The sequence below is a fragment of the Agelaius phoeniceus genome, chromosome 1 (assembly GCF_051311805.1).
Source record: "Agelaius phoeniceus isolate bAgePho1 chromosome 1, bAgePho1.hap1, whole genome shotgun sequence".
In the NCBI taxonomy this organism is placed as follows: domain Eukaryota; kingdom Metazoa; phylum Chordata; class Aves; order Passeriformes; family Icteridae; genus Agelaius; species Agelaius phoeniceus.
In genome coordinates this window covers 40,488,402-40,512,954 of record NC_135265.1, presented here as the reverse complement: position 1 = coordinate 40,512,954, position 24,553 = coordinate 40,488,402, and the positions used below count along the sequence as shown (strand labels likewise).

Here is a 24,553-nt window from a genome sequence, read left to right as displayed (position 1 = left end):
GGGAGCTGGGGGTGTTTAGCCAGGAATAGTACCCTAGTTTCCTGCTGATTACTCTAGTAATGTGCAACATTTCTCTGCATTTGGGGTAACAGTGAAGGAAGGTGCACTGGAGCTCCTAGACAAGTTTGTGGAATCTTTGTTATATCCTTCCTTCCTACGTGTAGCTAAATATTTTAAGTACTGTGCCGTCAGTTAATTTATTCTTAGCATCTGCATTTCTTTCCTCATTGTAGCTTTATCATCCAAATGTTGTATGGTATTACAGAACCTTCTTGGAAAGTGAGTATAAATGCACAGAATTATCACATTGTACATAATGAAGAAATAGAAATATATAATAAAATGATTTACAGGTTGGCAGGAGCATGTCAAATTTGAGCAATAATCTTTCTTCCAGAGCTGCTACAAGTTCAAACAGGCCTATATTCCTTTAAAATTGAAAAAAAAAAAAAAAGAGAAATAGTTTTTGTATTTGTTTATCTATTAGTAAAACTAGATGCTATGTAAACATGTAGCAAGCATCATTATTCTCCTCTAAAGATCCAAAGTGTACAATTGAAATGCTAAATAGGGAGAAAACTATGGTGAGTAGTAGAGTGAATGATACAGATTTCCAGCCATATTGTTTTAATTTTCTTTTCGATAAAGAATTACCTACATACACCTGCCTGCTGAGTGATTATCAGGCAGGGGTTTCCTTATAGTTCCTGACATAAATTGAGGAAAAACAAAACCAAAAAAGAGTGGAATGAGATGAAGGTGTATCTATCTGTACAAATACAATTTTTAAAGACTAAAAAATAACAGCTTTTAAAATACATTTTAACCTCAAATACTCTATTTAAAAATTATTTCTTTATAAATACAGTATTCTATTAATTTCTTTTGAGATGGCAGGTTGTATATAGTGATGGATCTCATGGAGGGGGTGCCATTGGGAGACCAGTTTCACTATTTCAAGGAAAAGCAACAACAGTTTACAGAAGACAGAATATGGCATTTATTTATCTGAGTAAGGGCGTCCATTCTTTTTGCCAGGATTTTCCTACCTGTAATTAGTAGCACCATGTTTTTAGGCTAAAAAATGATGAAGTAATGCTTATTACATCAATCACTAATACATAGCTGTGAATTTAATATGTCTTTATTTAGGTTGTAGTTAAGAATCTTTGTGAGGCTCTTTCTGTTTGTTTTTAAGCTTTGTCTAGCTCTTCGTTATTTGCATAAAGAGAAAAGGATTGTTCATTGAGATCTCACTGTGAACAATATCATGTTGGAGGATAAAGACAAACCTACAATTATTAAGTAGAACTGCTTTGCTTGGAGACAATTTCTCAAGATGTACCTGAGAAGCATTTCTTTACTGAAACTCTGAGAAGGTTTCAGATTCCTGCGTGTTGGTTATCATTCTTAGAAGCTAGGAAATTATTGCATTATTATACTGTTGTGTGAAATCATTGAATCACAGAATGTACTGGATTGAAAAGGATCTTAAATATAATCTATTTTCAACACCCCCCCCCCCGCAGGGGGGCCTTTCTCTAGACCAGATTGCTCACAGTCTCATCCATCTTGACCTTAAACACTCCCAGGGATGAATGACCTGTTCCAGTACCTCACCACCCTCACAGTAAAGATTTTTTTCCTAATATCTTATCTAAACCTACCCTTTTCCACTTTGAAACCATTGCCCCTTTTCCAGTCACTATGTGTTGTTATTAAAAGTCCTTCTCCATCTTTTTCAGGGGCTCCCTTCAGGTACTGGAAAGCCACTATTAGTTCACCCTAGAGCCTTCTCTTCTCCAGGCTGAATAAACCAAATTCTCTCAGGCTCCCCCTAACAGGAGAGGTGCTCCATCCCTCTGATCATCTTGTTGGTAATTCTCTGGACTCACTCCATGAGGTTGATGACCTTCCTGTGCTGGGACCCCAGAGCTGGATGTGGCACTCCAGGTGGAGTCTCACCAGAGGGAAGCAGAGGGGCAGAATCCCCTTCCTCACCCTGCTGCCCATGCTGCTTTGGACACAGCCCAGGAGCCATTTGGCTTTCTGTGCTGTGAGTGCCCATGGCTGGGTCATGTCCTCTCATCCACCAGCACCCCTGAGTCCTTCTCTTCAGGGCTGCTCTCCATCTGTTCATTCCCAGCCTCTGTTGGTACCAGGGGCTGCCCTGACCCAGGTGCAGCACCTTGCTCTTGGTCTTGTTAAACTGAGTGAGATTCCCATGGGCCATTTCTTGAGCTTATCCAGGTCTCTCTGGATGGCATCCCATCCTCCAGGTGTGCCAACTGCACCCCTCAGCTTGGTGTCATCTGCAATTTATTTAGACTGATCCCTCCATTTATGTCATTAATGTATATATTTAATAACACTGGTCCCAGTATGGATCCCTGAGGGACGCTATTTGTCACTGGTGTCCATTGGGACTTTGAGCCATTGATCACTACCCTCTGGATGAAAGCATCCAATCAATTTCTTATCCATTTAGCAGTCCACTCATTAATTACTGTTTTGGGAAACCATGCCAAAGGCTTTTCAGAACTCTTGATGAATGACATTTGTTGTCCTTCCATTGTCTACTGATGTAGTCAGTCGCTCATAGAAGGTCACTATGGTCAGGAAGGACTTGTCCTTGTTGAAGCCATGCTGACCATCTCAAATCACCTCCCTCTCCTACATGAGCCTTAGCATAGGTTCTAGGAGGACCTGTTCCATGACCTTCCCAAGCATAGAAGTAAAATAATTGCTGATGCAAATATTGTGTCATCAGCCATGGCTATATTTTTTGCAGCTATGGATGGTAAATATGATAGAGATGATTTAGCCTTGAAATATTTAAACTATAGTTATGCTTCAAGGCCTGTTTTTATCTAAATTAGCAAGAATATTGAAATAACTAGATTAGAGAACAAGTGCTAATGAACACATAAAGTGTAACAGCTGTCTGTTCCATTCCAATTCTGCCATGAAATTGCAGTGAGGTGCTTTTTGTATAAGTCTGTAGTAGTGAATATTCTTGAGTAATGCTTCTGTAATCACCACAGGGTGGAGGAAGGAACCTAGACAGATTCCAAGACAGACTTTGAAACCAATATGTGTGTCAGCAGTACAAAGCATGGCATAGTTTTAGTCTTTGAGCAAATTAACACAACCTGGTACACAGAGCAAGCCTTCCAGGAAATTCAGATCCTGTAGTTTTTAAAGTTCTCAAAGAACTACTGCATGTTTTCTTGCTGCTCATGACACTGAAGAAAACAATTTGAATGCTGCAGAATTGTTGTGAGAAGTCTTTATGCAAAATTCCATCTCTCTTCTTTAAATATAACAGTAAATTGAAGACACACACGCACACCCATCCACAAAACACTCAGCTATAAATAGTTAGCAACTGTTGTTTCATAGTAAATATTTTTACCTCATGATCTACATATTTAAATTTATTCATTATGAAATTGTATGCGCTAAACCCCCTCGGATTTTTAGTAATGATGCAGTTTTGAAAGAATGTGATTTAATGGTGCAATTGTCCTTGAGTGATGAAAATAAATATTCAAAATATTATTTTAAAGTATCATGTAATTGTATTTTATATCAACTACTGCCACTGAGGGGCACTCTTGTCTCAACAACCTTTCCTTATCCTTAGTCCATTCTAAATATGGAGAAGTCTAAATGTACTTTCAAGTATAAACTCATAATTGCCCTTGAAAAGCATTTATATTTCTGTCAAAGATTTACAGGAGTTCAGGAAAATTGGAAGAACAGAAACTTATTTGGATCATTTCTACAGCAATTAGTTCAAAACTATTTCAGTATTTAAACAAACACTCACTTTATTTAGTCCTACAGCTACTACATGTGTAGTACCCAGTGAATTTTTGGGGAGAGCTGAAGAACTTTTATCTATTGTTTCTGAATTTCATTAAGCCTTGCTTTTTTACGACCTTAATGAAATTAAGATGAATTTACTTTCTCTCTGATGATGGTTAATATGTACTGTATAGATGCATGCTGCGGTATTGTTGTAACTCAGTCTGTGTATGCCAAAGACTGGAGCATTTGTGATCTTAATGATTATGTCTCACCATAGCTGAGGATAAATGTACTGTCCATTTAGTACATTTCAAGTGCTCTTGGTGAAAGTTTGCCCTGCTTTTGTTTGGGATAGAGTTAATTCTCGTTCTTGTAGCTGGTACAGTGCTGTGTTTTGAATTTAGGATGACAGTAATGTTGATAACGCGGAGGTTTTAGTTGTTGCTGAGGCCTGTATACTCTAAATCAAGGACTTTTCAGTTTTCCATGCTCTGCCAGCGAGGAGCTGCACAATGAGCTGGGGCCGGGGAGTACATCCAGAATGGCTGCCTGGAACTAGCCCCAGGAATATTCCATACCATTGGGGTAATTTGGCCAGGAGGTGCCAATGGCCACTCATGGACTGGCTGGGCATCTTTCAGCAGGTGATAAGCAACTGCAGTGACCATCATTTTTTTTTCTTGAGTTTTATTCTGCCCCACATTCTTTTAATTACAATTGCTACTAATAATAGCAATTATATGTATATAATTTTATATTATATAAATTATAATACTATAATACTGAAATATTATAATATTTTATTTTGTTTCAGTCATCAAACTGTTTTTACATTGACCCATGAGTTTTATTTCCTTTTTTTGTGATTCTCGTTCTCAGTGGGGAAGGTGAGAAATTGAATGTGTGGTACTTGGTTGTTGGCTGGGGCTAAACCATGACAAAGTTACAACAAAATGTCAGATGAATGTGAAGCATATGCTAAAATGCTGAGAAATCTCTGAATTTAATTTTTCCTGTCAGCTTTTTCAAAAGAGAAGGTCTGCTCTAAGGTCTACTAAAAACGTTGCTTCTGTGTTTACAAGCTCCATGCTCATCCAAAATAGAGAGAATTCAATTTTCTTTCAAATCTGAAAACTGACCCAAACTTGCCTTGATCTTACTAGAGTAGTAAACTGCCTGTGAAGCAGTGTTGTGTGACTGTAAGTGGGATATGGCTGAAATTATTTTGCTTTATAAAAGAATCTTATAATACTGCTCTATTTTCTTTTCCTCAATCAGTCCTTCTGGAAATAGTAACTCTTGTTAATCTCTTGCTATAAGAATCTGCAGGCTGACAGTATAATAGAGGCAAATCATTTGTCTGTAACTAATGTTCTTAAAAATATTGTCTTTAGAGATGTGCCTTTGTTTCAGACTCTTATGGTGTATTTTGATTAAAAAAAACTAGTGAAGTGATCAATATAATGGAGAAAGACCTTTTAGAGATTCAGACTTTAATTCTGCAACAGCCACACCAATGAACTGCTTTAAGAAAATTCTTGGACTCACAGATAGGCATTTTGTACCTTCTATATGAGAATGGGAACACTCATATTCCAAATCCCTTGAAGATCTCTTACACAGTTTCTTCTTTTATGTTGGTTGAAAAGGATAGGAGTGCATAGAGTGGGAGACACTCCCACCTTGCTGTCAGAGTGGAAAACAATAAACCTGCTAAATAATTATGCTTATTTGTCCTGAATTCATGGAGAAATGTTCTACAGGTGGCACTTGTAGAACAATTCCAGCAGAACTTGGTAGGCAGGGACTTATGGTGAAAGAAAACAAGAATTCATACAAAGAAATCTGCAGCTGGCCTGGCACAATGCAAGATTAAATTTGAGGGACCTCTTCTAGGGATGGACTCTGAATATCATGTGTATAGGTCTTATTGAAAAAGAAACACCTGAGATAATACCTCACTCTCTGATAAGACCTTACCTGAAGCACTGTGTCCAGCTCTTGGGTCCTCAGCACAAGAAGGTCATGGACCTGTTGGAGTCAATCCAGAGGAAGGTTATGAAGAGGATTGTGATGGTTTTGCGTGGGAGATCTGAAACTGACGAACCAAAACCACTGCACTGATTGGAGGAGTGGAGCACCTCCCCTATGAGGAAAGGTTGGAAGCGTTGAGATTGTTCAGCCTGGAGAAAAAAAAGCTCTGGGGAGACCTTAGTGCACCTTTCTGAACATAAAGGGGACTGTAAGAGAGCCGGAGAAGGACTTTTTACAAGGGCCTGTAGTTGCAGGACAAGGGGGTATGGCTTCAAACTGAAGAGAGTAGACTTAGATTAAATATGAGGAAGAAATTATTTATGGGGGCAGGGGGGTGGTGGGGCTCTGGAATCAGAGAAGTTCTGGATGCCTTGTCCCTAGAAGTATTCAAGGTAAAGTTAGATGGGTCTCTGAGCAGCCTGGTGTAGTGAAAGATGTCCTAGCCCATGGCAGGGAGCTTGGAACTAGATAATCGTAACATCCCTTCCTACCCAAGCCATTCTACAATAATATTCTGAAGAATTTTTGAATATTTATAGTCACACTGTGTTTTCTTTTTCTTAAGTAATGTGTGTGGTTAGATACTTTCTTTATTCAGATCTTTCTTTATTGTTTTGTTTTTGAACTTATGCAAGACAGAAATGAAAGTTCTAAGCCCAGGAGGTGCTTCATTCTAATGTGAAAATGGTATAACTTTTTTGTATTTCCCAGGACATCTTTTACACATGTCAATTAAACTTGAATTATCCTAATCTTTTTCAGGCTCTATAAAGTTATGTTTTGTTGCAAATGTAAACAGACGTTTACAATCTGATCCCAGCTGGCTGTTTCTGACTGTAGAGAACTTTAAGCATGTTGTTGTTTTGTAGTCTCTAGAAGTGCCCACCTTACTCATTTTCTGTTTTATTTTTGACATAAATTTCATAGGAAGGGGTCCATAACTGCCATCTCTTATTCTGGTACAGCATTTAATCATAATTGATTGAACTACCAATGCTATGAAAATATAAATATTAAATCATGCCAACCTGCAATTTTGTAAGACATCTCAGTCTAAATTGATAGAAAAATACAACCAAAACTGTACATCTCTGGTCAGACTGAAAGTCTCATGTATTGTGTCAGACCCACACAAAAAAAGGTGGAATTTTAGGTGCAGCCTGGTTGAAAGTTGTTTTGTTATAGGGTTTTTGAGATTGATTGAGCCAATATTATCAGTGGCTTTCCTTTTAATCTGCCCAGCCTTTTTATATAAGACATTGAGAAGTTACAGTTCTAAATTGAAAATGTGTATCTGCTTTTATTGCAGCTATATTTTACTGCAGCTGTATTTTGGTTCTAGCACAGTGTATTTCTGTCTATACTCCATAGCTGCATCTGTTTGTAGGACAAAACAGAAGACTCTGTAGATCATCACTTTTCCTCAGTGTCATTTAGCTGCAGAAAGGTTTGCACCTTGATGGTCAGAGGGCTGTGTGGAATCACTTTCAGACACCTTTCAGAGCTGATATCAAGGAGAATTGTGAAGGGTACCCTACTCTGTTTTAGGAAGCATGTTCTGTTTAATGTTTAGTTCACATGATAAAATAGCAGTTGGAAAGATCTGTATGGGTCTGAACCTAGGATTATATAGCAGCAGAATGCTTGTTTTGAGACAACTCACCTGTTGGATAAACTTCTAATCATAACAGGCAGCCATGGAGTGTTAGAATGGTTAAATGAATGTGACTTGGAAAGTTCAGAGAGTTGCTGGGTGCTGGAAGAAAGCTCCCTGTTAGTTGTATAATTCAGAATATTTGCTTGAGTGCCTTGTATAAAACACTTACTGGCTCTGGATTGTGTTCCATGCCCAGAGAAGCAGTGGCCATGAGATAAAGTGGACATAATCAGTGTCTGTTGTATGTTAGTCACTGCTCAGATTCTCTTGAATCAGTCAGTGCTATTTTTTTAGCAGATTACACGGCTCATTTAACTAATATTCATAATCAGAATTGCTACCCTTCACACTGAGGTTCAAGGAAGTCCTTGTAGTACTTTATTTTTAAAGTTATTTTCATAATAGGCTAAGTGGAATCTTCTACTTTTTTATATTCACGTTGTAAATCAAACATTCTGGAAATCATTGGTGGATTAATACCATGATCACATCTCTCCACAAATCTCAGTTCTAGATGTGGATCAGTGCTTAGGTTCCTAGTGCAGGAGTTACAAGCTTCACAAATCTAGCAGTAGATTGTTTACAAAGCATTAATAAAAGCACACAGAAAGAAGAATGATAGAATAGCTAAAAGATTTATTTGGGAATGAGAAGTTAATTCTGTTCACATTCTACTAATGGGTAAAAGTAGAATAAGTATGTACTGTTGTTGATTAAATTGCAAATTATCTTGATTTTAGCATCTGTTTTTATAGAAAATGAAGTTATAAATTTATACTCCAAATCGCTGTACCTCAGTAAGTTGCTTACAAATCTGCTTGATAAAAATACCAAACTTGCTGAAGAGAAGCAAAGGGTTTTTCTCTCATCCTGAACCCTTCTGGGTAGAAGAAGAAAACTGTTCAGTGGATACACAGCAAAAATCTGATGTGAGCAGGTCTGAAGTCCACAGATGGGGTGGATTTGATGTTCTTTTTTGCTCTGCTTTTGGAGAGCAAAAAAGAACATCAAATCTATTTTGTATTTGATTTTAGGAGAAATTAATGGCATTTTCAAATGGGGTTCAGATATAAATTAAGGCAAGAAACTTGCAGATATTAAATCAGAGTTGTTAAGTTGTATCTGGATAATTTTTGTCTTGTTTATATTGCAGAAGATAAATTTAGGTGAGAATTTTGGGAAATAAAACAGCAAATGAAAATCCAGATTCTCTTAATAAAAAGAGTAATAAAAAACACATTGCAGGTATCGAAAATGCTCATTGGAAGAGACTGCTAAGATTTGGAAAGTTTTTGTAATTTGGCCATCATGAAAACTGCAGAGACCATTAAGTAGGAGATTAAGATACTAGCTAAGTAAACCTAGTCCTATTTTCATAGTTCTGTCTTTCCTTCATGCCCTCTTCCACAGATTTTTAATCTTTTTTGAAACCACCTTGCTTCATTATGACTTATTCTGCAACTCTAAACATAGTGTAAACAAGTGAAAAAAGTAAAGAGTGTGATCAGAATCCAAAGGATTATGACTACATCATATTATTTTAACTTTTCTTCCTGTTTGAGGATTGTCTTGTATAGTTGTTTGACTATTTTTAAACAAATTTTAAAAAATTAAAATAAAACTAATTAATAGGGGTCACCTTCCTATTTTGTCATACCTTCATTTAATGATACATGAGACAGGCCTGTCACAGTTCTTAGAAGTTATTTTATTTGTTTGTTAGTCATTGTAGGAACTTTTGGCATCACATACCAAATAATCATGGAATATTAAAAGTTTTAGACCAATTTATTTATTAAGACAAATGCTTATATTAAAAGAAGCAATGTCACTAGTTTGATGTAGTTCAACAGTTGGCAGTTCTTTTTCATTTGAATCTCTATTATAGGCTTGAAAAAGCTAAGAAAAAAAAATTTATGCTTAATGTAAAGCAGATTGTCCTGGGCTTTACATTCCTTAGCTCTGGCAGCACCAGTTTTATGTAGGAGTTTCTTGCTGGTATCAACAAAGTTTAGCTGATTTTGGAAAAAGTAATTGCCACTGAAAGGGTTTTATCCCTCCATTTCTGAGGACTTGAGCTTAAAATGAAGAGAATATACATACTCCATCTGGCTGATTTTCCCCTTGCTTTCTTTCTTTTCTCCATAATCACTCATGTTGTATTAAAATAAACTACTTTTTTTTCAGAACTGAGATGTTCAGCTGCCTTCTTTCTTTTACTAAATCTCTCAACGGGATCTGAATTTATGAATTGTTGTAGTGTCTCAATACTCTTCCTTCATCAAATATTATTTGAGGAATTCTGAAGGAAGGAATTTAGAAGTATTAAGCCCAATTAATACAGGGAAGTATCAATACTGCAAAAAACCCTGGTCCTGTGGGGATTGATATTTCTTGTAGTGAGCTGCCTGAGGACTGCCTTAACTCAAGGGAAAAGGGAGGCTTCTTGGTTATCCTGTTAATTTAGCATTCTTTCTACTTACATTTTCCAAGCACTGCAGAGCTAGTCCTTCTTTGGACATTTTGTTCAAAGAAAAATGATCTGTGGCTTGAGCATCTAGATTTGGCTTTCTTATCAAGGGCCCTTTCTGAATTCAAGAACTGCTCCTTTTCAGACCCTGAAGGCTTGCACTGAGCAAGAACCAAGAGAAACTAATTTTTCTTACCTGTATTTCTTCTCATCTCCAGCTTCTTTTGATGGGTAGTAACACTTTGAAATAAAATTTTTATGAATTGTGTCAGAGTGAAAGCAATTGGAATAGGCATGCTATGGGCTGTGTCCAAGTAGAACAGAAGTTCTTAGAATATTTTAAACATTGTGATTTGTTACTTACAACAAAAATCTTCTGAAGTAGCATTGCAATACAAAAATTATTAACAGGATTTATGAAGTACAATAATGTTTTCTGCTCTTTGTGCTTGGACTTAATGAAGTGTGATGTATCTTAACTGCATTGTTGTGTGGAGGCAGCAGTAGAATATTGAATTGGAAAAAACAAACTTGAACTGTTTGCATGGAACTTTGATTAAAAATATAATCTCTAAAGAGTGTGTGTGCCATTTTGTCAAAGACTACCTGATAATTACACAAGGCACTTTATTAACATAATTACATGATCATCTAAATCTACAGCTTTTTTCACAAGCTAAGGTTAAGATTCACTATTATTTCTTTCCAAATTTCATTTTTGAACATGAACTACCAAGCTATTAGACCCCCCGTCCCCATGCTCCTTTGAAATTAAATTTCTTGGAAAGTCCACCCTTCCCAATCGTCGTAATTTCAAGGAAAGAAAACTAATTACCATAGATTTAGATTATTAGAGATTAATATGAGATCACTGCTTATTAGATACATAGCATTGTCATACAGTTTATTGAAATATATTAATAGAAACCTGAAACTGGTCATATAGTTTACACTGAAACCATCAGAAGTGTGCTTATGCTATTTTTAAAGCAGATAGGCCTAATTCAAATGTAAGTTTCTGGTGAATGTGGAGATAAAAAGATATTATAGTCCAGTTCTGTGAAAAGTAAAAGATCCCAAACCTCCCTTCTACCTTCCCCCAGCTTTTCAGCTGTTGTGACTGAGCACTGATTGTCATCAATCAGTGGAGGTGGTGGCTATTGAGATGTGAATCTTTTTCTTCCTTTGTTTTTATTATTGTAGCTGACTTTGGTCTTTCAAAGTGAAGGCAAGAAATCTGCAAACTTGCATAAGTAGTGGTATCCTATAATATAGGTAATCCTATAGGTATTTATATAGATATATATAAATAGGTATATCTATCTATCTATCTAGGTGTTTATATATTACCTATAGGTAATCCTATTATCCTATAATAATAGGTATAATAATCCTATATTTGTGGTAAGTACTCCTGCATGTAACTTTTAGTCCAGTGACGTCCTTCTTCATGGTTACTCTTGGAGCAGACAGGGAAGTTGCAAAGGAATTAGGAGCAAGGTGCAAGTCACTAGCTGCTCTGCAATAGTTGGTTGCCTCCCTATTTTGATGTTGCCTGTTCTTAACACTTGGTGGTTACTGTGGGTTAAGTTGGTGCAAAAATGAATGAGCTGTAGTAATGTAGTAACTTATCTATAAGGGTATTCTATATATAAATGAATAAGGAAATGTGTGTTTAAATTATAAAAAGGTGTATGTAAACAGTATCAATTACCACCACCACATGTGAAGGCCTTACACCTGTGAGAATGTTTGGCCTGCAGGCTGTGATAACTGATTAAAAGGTCCACGCCATGAGGGGAGCTGCTGGTTGTTCCTCTGAATTAAGAGTCAAGAACTCAGGCATTTGGCAATTGAACATAATTCATTTTGCCATTTTTGAAATTGTTGCTTGTGAATTCCTAGTGCCAGAATGATAATGATTGACACTTATTCCCTAGAAATCCCTAAATCCTAAAATGGCTTCAAGAGTGAGACCTTGTAATATGTTAAATATTCAAGTCACATACCTTGGAAGACATGCTTATAGATCTTAGTGAGCAAAGGTAAGGGGATTGCAAGGCTGCCTTAATTGCTTTTCCAAATATTCCTGAAGCATTGCACAATCTCTGAGTGACATTGGATCTGTGAGTGATAGTTGGGGTATATAAAGTGTAGTAAGAGTTTGGTGTAACTAGTTATGTGCCATCTTTTTTTCAGCTTCTCTGAAATAATTAATTTGTTTTGTTCACTTACAGCTGGGAAGAGAAACTGTTGATGAGAATTTATTCTGCTCTTTTAAACATCAGTTTAAAAATAGAGGTGTCAGAGGTGTCAAAACCATGCTGCCATGGCCCTCAGGCATACTGAATTGTAATTTTTCTTATCCCATCTACATTTATTTCTTCTTTTTCCTCTGTTAGATGCCTAATTTGTTTTCACTGATATCTTTTGGGTTTTTAATATTTTGCAGGAATTTTTTGTTTGAGAGTAGTGTTCTGTATATTTAAATACTTTTTAAAATATAATTTTTGCTTATACTATGTTTATTATTATTCTTATACCCTGTCTTTGTACATGGAAGTTCATATCAGAGCTAGAACTTTGGCATATCTTTTTCTACCTCTTTGTCCAGTTATTTGGATGCAGGATTGAGGATAAAATGTCCCTTACAGGTTGCAGTCTCTCAAGTGGTCTTTTGGGACATTACTTGTCAGTTCTACTCCACAGGCAAATCATGGAAGCAGTGATCCTTGTCTGTCTGCAGTCAGGAAAGAGAACAAGGATAGAGTACAGATGTCTTCGTATTTAAAATATATGCTTGAGTAATATTTAAAATGACAGGCTAAGATATTAGTCCTTCCAATGTCATAATAATTTAAGAGTGCTAAAGAGGCTTTGCAAACAGCACCATGCACTGGAGGCCACCTTCAAGGTGCTTGGTTAGTTCTGGGTGTGACAGTGGGCTTTTTGAAATGGAAGCCTGTTCACAAGGAATAAGATGAACTGACAGAGTATTTTAGCACAAGTCTTGAAGGAGAAATCAGACCCTATAGATTTAAGCAGTGCTTGGACTAGACTTTTTAATGGTGCTTTTTCGTATGATTTAAGTAGATGTTAAAGGCTATTAAGAAAATAAAAAAGTGCCTACCTATCAATGCACAAAAAAACCCGCCAAACCAAAAAGAGAAAGAGAAATGTGAGGTTGTTTTCATCTTAGAATGGCAGAAATAGCTTTCTTCTGAATTGACAGGTAATAGTTTTGAGTAGTTTGAGATGCAACCCACCCTTCTTTGAGCAGACAATACAGTGCAAAAACAAGACAATAAATATCAAAAGTAGCATTTGATGCTTATTGTTTAAATTTGACTAAGCAATATTATGCAAAATGGTTCAGATAAAAACACATCACTGTATGTACCAAACATGTTTGTATTTGGGCTTGGCTGAATCTATTTGGTAATGCAATTTTTTGAACCTTGTGTCATCATAAAATAACTGCAGACACTGTTTTTTGTTTAGAGAGGGGCTTATATAATTATGCTTTGTAATTGTGATGGTTTTTAATTTTACTTCATACTAGGTTGCATTCTGCTATCACACTAATTAAATTCCTTTTAATTGGTTATCTCCCTGAACTAAAAAATCCAGCAATGTGTGTGTTTAGAATACCAAATGTATTAAACGGATGTGTTTACACTTAATACATTAAAAGTTGAGGAAAAGACTGCTTTAGGGAATTGGTAATGAATCCTGAAGTCTTTTCCCAGCTCATAAGTCACTAGAAACAATCTGCTCCAAGTTAGTGGTGACAGTCTTTATTATTGTGCTGTCTTAAAGGCCTTCCCAGAAGAGACACAGCAATTGTCCATGGTTATAGAGAATGATGTTTCCTTTCAATTATACCTTCCATTTGTTTGTTTCAAAAAAAGGATTGTGATTTAGGAAGAGAGGATATATTGCCAGCAGATCAAGAGATGTATGTAATTGTATATGTATAGAGACAATTTAGATGAACTCTGGGAAATTAACTTAATTTTGAGATTGGATGGAATCGAGAGTCCCATTATAATTGCTTGAGAACTTGACTGATCTTTAAAAGCTGTTGAGAAACTATGGAGCAGATCCCTTAGGTGTCATTAAGAAGCAGGCAAGAAAGTTCTACCTTAGTTGGGGAGCTAACTTGATCTTTCTGAAACAAAATTGTTTTCAAATGTTAGAAAACTGATGCACAGAACAATGTTGTTTATTTAGCTTTTTGTGCCAGTGTTGGGGAGTTTTCTTGCTCTGGTATTTTGAGGAAACTCCCATTTCAGTGGTAATTGGAGATATTATTTTTACTCCCTCATCTTCTCTGCTGTGGAGGAGAAAATATTCCTTGATCTTCATTTATGTTTATGGACTACACACTGGGTCTGTGTACTGTATTATGTTAACCAGATTTCTTTTCTAGTACTGGTCACTGCTTCTCTTTATAACCATATCTTGTGAGAGCATTGCATAAATCAATAGTCTGGTATGATTTCTCATGAAGAGACCTGCAGTAGCTGCATTGCTTATTATGGTGGCATAATATTTTCACTTAAAGCATTTTTGTTTTGGGAAAGGTAATTTAAGATGAGGGAGTGTGTTGTATTTTCAGAAATACTTTATTTTTAGCCTTTATGATGCTATATGGTCAAACTGATTATGAGATTTCCCAGCAGTACTTTATTCCTCCAAAAACAGAATCTGAAATATTTCACTAATTTCAAGCATGTTTGAGTGTTTAGCTTCTTTCAATGTTTGTGAAAATTTGGTGATGGATATCAAATAGTGAAACAATTCAGTATATGCTGTTGTGTGACAGCAGTTTGGTATGTTTAGACAATCCAGAGAATAGGAAACTGAAGGTATTGTGTAATGGTGAGAGGAAACAGAAAACTAGTGGAAAATTGGTCTTGTGCTAGTTTTACCATTCATGGAACAGATGGCTCCTGGAGGGGATTTGTTGATTTGAATAGAAAGGTAACAAAAGTTAAATAATCCTTTCAGTACATCAATACTGATTTTTTTACCAGAGGATCTTCTGAAAGTTGTTTAATACAAGTGTTCACTCTGAGAATGAAAGATAGCAATGAAATACAATTGTGAAAATTTGGTTGTAGTGTAGACATAAGTTTATAATACTGTGTATCAGCAAAAAGTCCAGCCCAATTAGAGATGGAATCCACAGGGAGAATATAGGTTGGACAGACAGGCAGCGCTGTCCCTGTGTGTAACCCACGGGACAGCTCTGTTTAGAACATTATGTTTCATTGTGAGCACCTGGTGACTAAAAAGACACCTGGATAATCCCCAAGGAAGAACATTATAAGTACTTGACAGAGACTGCCTTACAAAAAGATGTTCAAATGATTTAATTTTATATAGTTTTTATTAAATAAGAAGTTTGTCTAGTTTACTGTCACCTGACATTTGAAATATACTTAATACCATGTTGTGTGTGAGATAGCATTATACTTGGGAGTAAAACTGAAATTATGTGAAACAAAGTAAGAAAGCATGAAGATATCTGTATTTATCTCCAGAAAAATGTTCCAGTGGCAATTATACAATTCTCACCATAAGAGATAACTTAAAACTAGACAGGAGAGTTGGAGGAAAAAAAAAATCTTGGACTAAAAGACAACCAGCCACACTATAAGTAACATGGACTAGTCCATATTATGTATTTTTCCTATCCTGAGTAGAGTTGTACTCACAAGGGCTTCTAAGTAGCTTAAAGTCACAGCACAAGTTGTTTACATGAAAGGGAATGTGAAAACAGTTTTCTGTACTTCTTTTCTATCAAGTGAATGGTGCTGATCCAGCTTCTAAAGAGTTACTTTAATGCTGAGGGGTGGGATGTAGCATCCATAATACATTATAAATCAACTATGTACTGCTCAGAAATAGTTATTTCTGTAAAACTTATACAAGTTGTACAGCAATTATTTTCATCTATAATAATCATTATATTATTATCTCTTTGGAAGAGATAATAATGATAATGAACGAATACTTTCAATAGAATAAGATTAGTCATTTAATCAGACTAATTTATCATCTTCTAAATGTCTTTTAGTCCAATGTTACTGGCATTTGTTTGCTGAAATTCTTCTTTCATTTTTATTTTAAGTAATGTTAAATGAGCTACATTAAGATAAACTATGTTCTTATGGCATCTGAACTGTAGGACTTAGAATAGTTTTGGTGAGTTTATTTCTAAATAAACTTTTCCATTCTATTCTATATGCAAGTTTTTAGCTGTATTAGTACCTTAGCAAATCCTTACTATTTCTAAATCTTACTATTTCTTGTTCTTCTTTACGTTGCTGCTCAGTATATAGTGTGCTGTTTGAATTTCTTGTGCCACTATGTGTCATCTTGCTGTCTTGGATGTTTCCTAAAGAGCCTCTTTGCTATTTTACCATTTCTTTGATGGTCAGTTAAAGCTGTTTGCTCTTTTCATTTGGGTCTTGGGGTTGAGTTTCTTGTGTGGCCTTGGTTCAGTTGCTTGCTTTTTCATAGAAGCCAGATTTCAAAGCTCTATCAAGGATTGTTCAAACTTAGTCTTTCCTTGGTTTGTTCTATGTATTCCAACTGAAAGAGTTTGAATTTAAATACCGCATGGTTTCAGACAGACTCATATGTCTGCATTTGCTATTTATTCTGCTGAAGAAAGCTGTTTTCCTGGGTTACTGCCCAGTATCTCTCTAGGTTCTCCACAATTTAATCTACACAAGCAGGGGTAAATGATTTTATGACTAGAGAGATAGTACAGTGTTACTAACTATGTGATCCCACTTGCAGACAACTAGTCTGTGTATTTTTATGGAGAGCAATGTGCCAAGTTATTAAATTGGGAGAAGAGGATATGTAAATGTAATTTGTGGGTAGGTTTTGTTGATTATTATTTACAAATTAATGTGTATGTTGATTCTCTTTCTACTTCCTATCTCAAGGAGAATTTATAAAAGCTTTAGTTTATCCTGAAAAGGATTTTTAGAGAGAATTTGGAGAAGAAAGCTGTGGAATTAAATGTTTTTCTCATTGGAGGATCATGTGACAGTTCCATTTGGATGTCTTGTCTTATTTTGCTTCTGATCTATTACTCAAGGATGCCCATTGCTGGGGTTTGGTAGTGAGCTGAACAGAATGAAGTGATGTCTCAAATCTCTTCCTTCTCTTTACTCTTTGCTCACTTTCCCATGTAACCTTACTTTTTCAGTAAGTGAGGTAGGAAACAATACATTTTAATAAAAAATACAATAAAATATTTATAGATTATTGTGTTATAAGCCTGTGTGTTTATTTAATCTATTGACTTTTGTCATGGTTGTTGGGGGCATCTGGATCAACAGATCCAGTTTTTATTTAGATTGGAGAATTTTAAATTCTATGCAAAAGAAAACAATGAAGTCCCCATCTTGTTAGGTAAAATTTTCATCTGTCTGCTTTTTTTCCTGGTTGTTTTTATTTTTCCATTTCAACCATACTGAATGTGATTGCTAGACAGAAGAGTTGTTATTAGTTAATTATATTGTGTATTAGTTTCCAGCAAATCCAAATACTTGCAAAGTCATCTAATTCATACCTTACTGTGAGACACAAGTTACTGTCAGAAACAAGTCTCTATGTGGCTGGGATTCATCTTGCTTATATGCAGCAATTTAAAAGCTGGGCATCTTACTCAAGTCAAGCAGCTAGATTACTGAAAGTAATGGAAAAAAAATGGGCATTCTGATAATGAATTTCATCCCATCCACCTTAAACAGTTATGTTTAGTTGATGAGATGAATCAACCAACTGATGTGTCTATCTCTCTTCATTTGCTACAGAGGGATCTTAGCATAAATCTCTTAGAGGAGTTTAAAGTTAGGTGAAATTGACACCTTCTTTGAAATCAGTTATCAAAGATCTTGGTTTATTTTAGAGTTGTTGTAGAATAGGATTTGCTACTGCTTGTGTTGTCTTTTTGCAGATACTTACTTTTCCATGTCTCCCTCAAAAATGTAAATATTCATGCAATTTCTTGATAAGCTTTGTTATCCAGCTTTTAATCATGATAAAAGCACTGAATGAAGTTTATTCCAAAAGGCATGTATCTCAAAAAGCAAAATCCTTTACAATTTTTTAACTGTTCAGATTTCTGTTCCATAGATAAAAGGGAAAAAAAAAATTTTCTTGCACTGCTATACAGTTACAGACTTATGGCAATTCCTGAAATATTTTACAGGAAATTGGGATATTAATTCACTAAAAAACATCTCTAGTTGGAAGGAAACTCTTCTTAGAAGAATCTGCAGATGCATGTTAGGAGTACCTTTATAGAATATGAGTGGTTCAGGTTTTTATATGTATGGATAGCATTTGCCACAGCTTACAGTTTGTCTATAGCATTTCTTTTAAAACTGACAGCTTGACAATTTGATAGGTATTTTTGTAAAAAATGGTATAACATCCCATGGGTGGACCATGCAGTGATGCTTAGTTTTGATAATATAAATAACAAATCATATCAAAAGGAAATTTTGGTTTTTTTAAGTTTCAGAATGCAGCTTATAGTTCCTTGTGTTGTTTTATACTTCATCTTGTTCCATGATGTGTCTGAAGGAATAACAGATATAAATTACAACTTTAATGTGTTTTTCTGTTTTAAGCCTCCCAGCAGTTCTGTATGTAATACTGGAACAATAAATTACAAATTAATGGTACTGTGATTTCTTCTTGTAACTTAGTCAAAGATGCATATAATACTCTTGAAAATTCAGAAGCAAAAAAATGTTGAAACAGCTGTGCACATTTTGAGTTTAATTAGATAAGTGTATTTTTATCCCAGTGTGAAAGGTGGTACTTTGTGACATTCTTTAGTAACAGTAATACAACTGAAGAAAGAATTGGCTTGATGTAAACATGAACTTTTCAAATAGAGGCTGCAAGGCTTTTAAAATTGTCCTTGACACAATTTTTTTTTTTAAATGAAGGCCTAGAGAGAATAGTATTTTTCCACACTGACTCCCAGCAAGTTTTTTCTCCATATCAACAGATACAGTATATAGAGGAGAAGGCCAAATTCAAACAGAATTGTATCTTTATGGGACATTTTCCCAATATGCCTATGCACCCTATCCTGATGAAGGGTAAAACACATTGCCAATAGATTTGTGTCATGATTTAACCCCTGGCCATCAAGCAAGCCCATGCAGCCACCAGTTGGACTGGGGAGAGAATCAGGAGCGTGAAAGCTGAAAAACTCATGGGTTGAAATAAAGGCAGTTTAATAGGGAAAGCAAAAGCTGTGCATGCAAGCAAAGCGAAGCAAGGATTTCACTGCTTCCCATGGGCAGGCAGGTGTTCAGCCATCCCCAGGAGAGCAGGGCCCCATCACATGTAACAGTTATTTGGGCAGACAACTGTTGTCATTCCAAATGTCCCCCGTTCCTCCTCCTGTATATACAAAGAATGATGTCATATAGTCTGGAATATCCCTTTGGTCACTTTGGGTCACCTGTCCCATTCTGTCTCTTTCCAGCCTCCCATGCACTCCCAATTTCCTTTCCAGCATGGCAGTACAAAAAGCAGAAGGGGCCTTGGCTGTGTGTAAGCCCTGCTCAGCAGTAACAAACACATTTCCCTATTTACCATGACTGTGTTCAGCACAAACCCAAAACACAGCCCCATTCCAGCCACTGTGAAGAAAGTTAAATCTACATCAGCCCAAACCAGCACATTGTGTAACTTTTTAATAAGTGTATAGAAGTGCTTAAGTTGAGGGTAAATGCACATCACAGCCCATGAAACTCTGATATTTGTGATCTACTTGTAATAGATACCTAAATGTTGAGACATGGGCCTTTGGATTATGTTAAGAGTTCTCCCAATTTTTATAGCCAATTTAGCTCAATAGTACTGTACTCTTTAAGTGCTCCCAAGCCTCTTCGTTTCTGAAATGAAACATTCTGTCTGGAAAATTGTAGAGATCCAAAATACATCTTTGAGCAGTAGTACTGTGTATATATGCATACACACATATGTGCATGTACATATATATGCATATATATACTGAGACACACAAGGACATGCACATACACATATATGTAAAAATCAGTGAGAATGTTCACAGTTGTAGAGACTTTAGTTTACAGAGTGTAAAGCAGATTCTATCATGTTTGGTTTTGTGTTTGTTTTTTTTTTTGGCGGGGGGGGGAGGGTTGTGTTTTATTTTCTTTGTTTTGTCTTTGTGGGTTTTTTGTTGAATTTGTTGTTCCACAATGCCAAATTAAACATAGATTGGATTAGCAACACTGTTTCTGGCATAGCCACATATTCAGAAAGTTGCCATATTGATGTCTCTCATGCTTTCAACCTATGACATTTTACATAATGAGAATTCTTTTCTTGTTCTACCTGCTATTGATACTTAAGCCAATGTGTCCTAGCAAGTGGTGTCCTAGCAAGTAAGCAATTGCCATACCTGGGAGTTGTTGGAGGGTGTTGTTTTCTGTGTATTCAGACATGGGAACATTTAGAAATGGATGTCCCTTGGAAACATAATCAGGAAATATATGTGAAATATATCCTTTGGTTTTAAAGATAGTTTTAAGAAGACACTTGTGTAATGAGCTGCATTGCTCTATGAAATTCAGAAAGGTCTGATATTTAGCATTTGTTTTCTCTAGCACTAGAAGTTCAGATGTGTAAAAACAGTGAAAGTGTAAAGTTGCCACAAAAAACCAGGTCTGTCTGCCAGAGATGTACACTCTTGCAGAAAAGGTACAGAGTTCAAAGATGGGAGAATGTGTAGTAGTTGAATATAACTTGCTAGTCTTCTGAGTATGAAAACAAGTCCTGACAATAATATTCTTCTGTTCCTTTCACCAGCTTTTTATCTAGGCTTTATGCCCAGAAAGAGGAACTGGTAATAGATATGCTGAAGTTTTTTATCCATTTTCTTGTACGTTTATATTTTGATTGACTTAATTTTTCTTAGTAAAGGTAAAAGAGAGTTTCAGTTCAGCATTATGAGCTAAGGGTAAAACTGAAAGCTGTGTTTCAGTGAAAGCTGATTTTATATTTCTAAAGCTGACTCTTTGGCAGTTCTACTTAGTATCTCTCTTCTGCAGGAAAAAACCTCCCAAACTTCTGCCAGTACCAGTTGTTTCTGAGGCTGTGATATAAACGGTGTCAATGAAACGATTCAAGGCAAAAAAAATCCAATTGTGACAACAACCACCCAACCTAAACCAGCCATACTCCAGGGCAAACACAAGCATTTAGGTAAACATATAATGTTCAACTAGATTAGAGAACTGAGCTGGCTTAAAAATATTTTAGGTCTTTGATGTGTAAAGCAGCTGTAGAAGTACTTGTGCTGGCACAGGAGAGCAGACCCTGGTGGAAGAGAGTAACTGGAAACAGCAGAAGCAAAACACCATCTTGGCTTTCAGTATCTTTTGAATATACAGCCTAAACAACTTACCCCACATGAGGCTGTTGTGATCTTCACAGTTTCATATGTGGTATAAATTTTTGATGGAGGAAAAAAGTAGTTACAAGTGCCTCTTTGCACTTAGGAATTGGGAAGAGGGCCTTGTGCTCTGAACATGCTTTTGCCTTGGGTATTTCATGATTTAGGTATGAAGAAGGTGTTTGTTTGTTTGGTTTTGTTTAACGATGCAATATGATTAAACAACAATAGAATAAACCTTTAAAAATGTCATTTGATTTATATTCATATGTGGCAAGGGTGAATTAGAAGTGAGTTGGTGGCAGTTTTTCATGTATTCTGGAACAATGTCTTATTACAGTGCTAGGGACCATAAGTTATTTTTCAAATTTAGTATGTTTGGCATTGCTAAACAATGTTGTAAAAAGTTGGCATGCACAAAAGCTTGAAGGTTTGTAAATTCAAAGATATGAATCTGTTGCTGAATGTTAACTGGATGTCCATATCTTTATTTTCAAAAATATAGAATAAGCAACCCAAGAAAGTAAATTGTGAAACTTCTTGATTATTTCAAACAGAGAGGTAGTGAATTGTGTTGAAAGGAAGCAGTAAGTTAGTGAGTTTTCTAAATTGTTGATCGACAGCAGTGTAACTGAAATTTACACTGGTTTATTACTAGGATCTTGTTTTTACATATTTCTCAATGTTCATTAACATTTGAGATTGAGACAGACTACACAAATTTACACCTATTTGCATTGAAAAGCGTCCTTCCACATCAAACCAGGTGGTTTTTTTGAAGATATTAGTGAAAATAGAAGGCAGGCATTATGCAGTTATTAGTGGCCTGTCACTGACTGTGGATTGCTTTTGCCTCTCTATAGAAGAAATTATATGAATATAGCAGGGTTTTCTGGGCAGAGGCAGGCAATGGTTGGACTAGGAAATGAAACTGTTGAGATTACACTGATGAGAGAGCAATTATACACATGAAAGTGGTCTCTCTTTGCTGACTTCACCCATTTTAAAATTACATTCCCCACCTGGTGGCGCGAGGATTTATCACAATGTATAATTGCCATCTGAAGATAGCAAATTTCTTCCCTACCCCTGTACATTTTAAAACTTGGTGGAACTGATGAATAAGTGATGAATTTTTCTCTAAGTGTCAGTAGAAGTTTAGGATGTCTGCAAAAATGTCTTTTGTGAATAAGAAATTATATGTATTTTTTTTTCCCAAAAAATATTTAACATAATTTGTATGGAGAAAAATGGTAGCAAGTTAGACAACAACATAATAAATTATTATAGACTTCCTTGACCATACTTTTTCCATTTCAAAATAGAAAACTGTGAAGGTAAAATTTTAACTAGTGATTGAAAATCCTGTTCCTGCTTCATCACTCAAGGGATAGACAGACTATCCCCAAAAGGCTTGTGTTGAATTCTTTATGTGGGTGAGAAATGCAAATAGCTTTCAGCATTATTCACAGGACCTCTTTATTCAAACTGTCAGTTTTGTGGCTCCTGTTTCTTCTTCCATTGGTTTTAGTGGTAATTATGAAGCTATCGTAATGAATGTGTATCTGTAGCTTGCAGCAAACTATCCAGAGAAAAATTGTGATATGCAGCAACTGCTTTTCTATTTTTCATTTTGGGATTGTGCTGGTGGTGTTTCTTTGTTGTTTTTTTTCCTTTTTCTTGCATTATTCCTCTCTCTTTCTGTGACTCAGAGAACTGATTCTAGAGTAAATGTAGGGTTTTTTTTGCAGTGGTCTCTGAATACTCACATATTATCCTGCAGTAGTTTGGTAAAATGGGTTAGTAAAAACCTAGAAATGCTGTCCAAATACAAGCATTTTCTCATTTGTTGCACTGCACAATTCGTGGTCTTGGATCTTTTCTGAGAAAATAGACATAAATTGAAAGAGATTCTAACTTGATATATGCAAATTTTTTTTCTTACTTGTAACAGTCAAATATGGAAATGAGAGGTTGTGTAGTCTTTACCTCTGAAGATTTTCAAGGCACTACTGGATAAATCCCTGTTTATCTGGGCCAGGGAGCAGCAGGTTTCATTTTTATGATATTCATTTTAATTGTGGCAGTCATAGGTACAAAGATTGTGAAAATCCTTTTCTCTGCTTTGCTTTGGTGAGTCCTGCCAGCAAGTAGTAAGGCTATCCATTGCAAGTGAGTATTATTATATTGCTATTTTAACAAGGATATCGACTTACCTGAAGTAAATAGAAGCTGCAGAGATCTTTTAGCATTTGGGACTAAAGGAAACAAAACCCCCCCATTGATCAGTGTATGGCAAGCTTGTCTACTGTCTCTCCTACTGTCCTGTCTCCAACAGTGGGAAAAAACCCAATATTCTTAGGTAAGGAAGAATGGGATAAGCATATTGGATTCTTTGCTACTTTCCAGTTATTTTCAGGTTGGATTGTTTCCTGAAATAGTTATGGTTTCTAGGCATGAGTGTTTGTATAGCTAATACCTACTACTGGAATCCTCCATCAAAGTTTAAGTAATGAATTGGAGTTATGTTAAAGACTAAAGGCAATAACTGTCATTGTTGAAATCCTCAGCACTGGCAGATGATTCTTTGTTTTCCTTTCACTATATCCACCACCTTCTCTGTGAGTCAGTCTTGAAGGATCACTGCTGTTTTCATGAATTCCTAACTGTCCAGTTGAAACCAAGTCTCATTTAAAAGTGCCCCTCCTACTTCAGAATGCCACATACCAGTGTGTTCCCACACCTGTTGGAAGCACCAGTGAACACTGCACCAAGATAAGTCATGAGTGGCTCTTTGAAGTTCTGTGCAGCTTGGGAAATCTTCACTGGCAGTGTCCCATGTAAAGTCAGCCTGAAAGTATTGATAATGTTCTTTAGAAGCTTTAGAGGTTCTAGAAAATTAATGCTGTTTTGAAAACATCATTCCCTCATCTCCTCTTTTCCTTCCTCTCCAAATTTAGGACTTCTTTTTTAATTTTGGCACTTCTGTCCACTAATAACTAATGTGGACAGAAGCTAATCTAATGAAGATAGTAATCTTTCAAATGTAGCAGACTGGGATACAGTCTGTTTAAATCTCTGTTAAAAGAGCTCTTAAAGAAAAGCAATG

At 35.9% G+C, this 24,553-nt stretch overlaps 1 protein-coding gene across 1 annotated transcript in view; it reads left to right on the top strand.

Annotated features, from left to right (window-relative positions):
• The window catches only part of NEK10 (NIMA related kinase 10), an 81,557-nt gene that overhangs the window by 16,815 nt on the left and 40,189 nt on the right, over nucleotides 1–24,553 (top strand). The window contains 3 exon segments of the mRNA XM_077175367.1: nucleotides 234–279; nucleotides 891–1,012; nucleotides 1,199–1,305. Of these exon segments, the coding sequence (XP_077031482.1) occupies nucleotides 234–279; nucleotides 891–1,012; nucleotides 1,199–1,305 (275 nt within the window).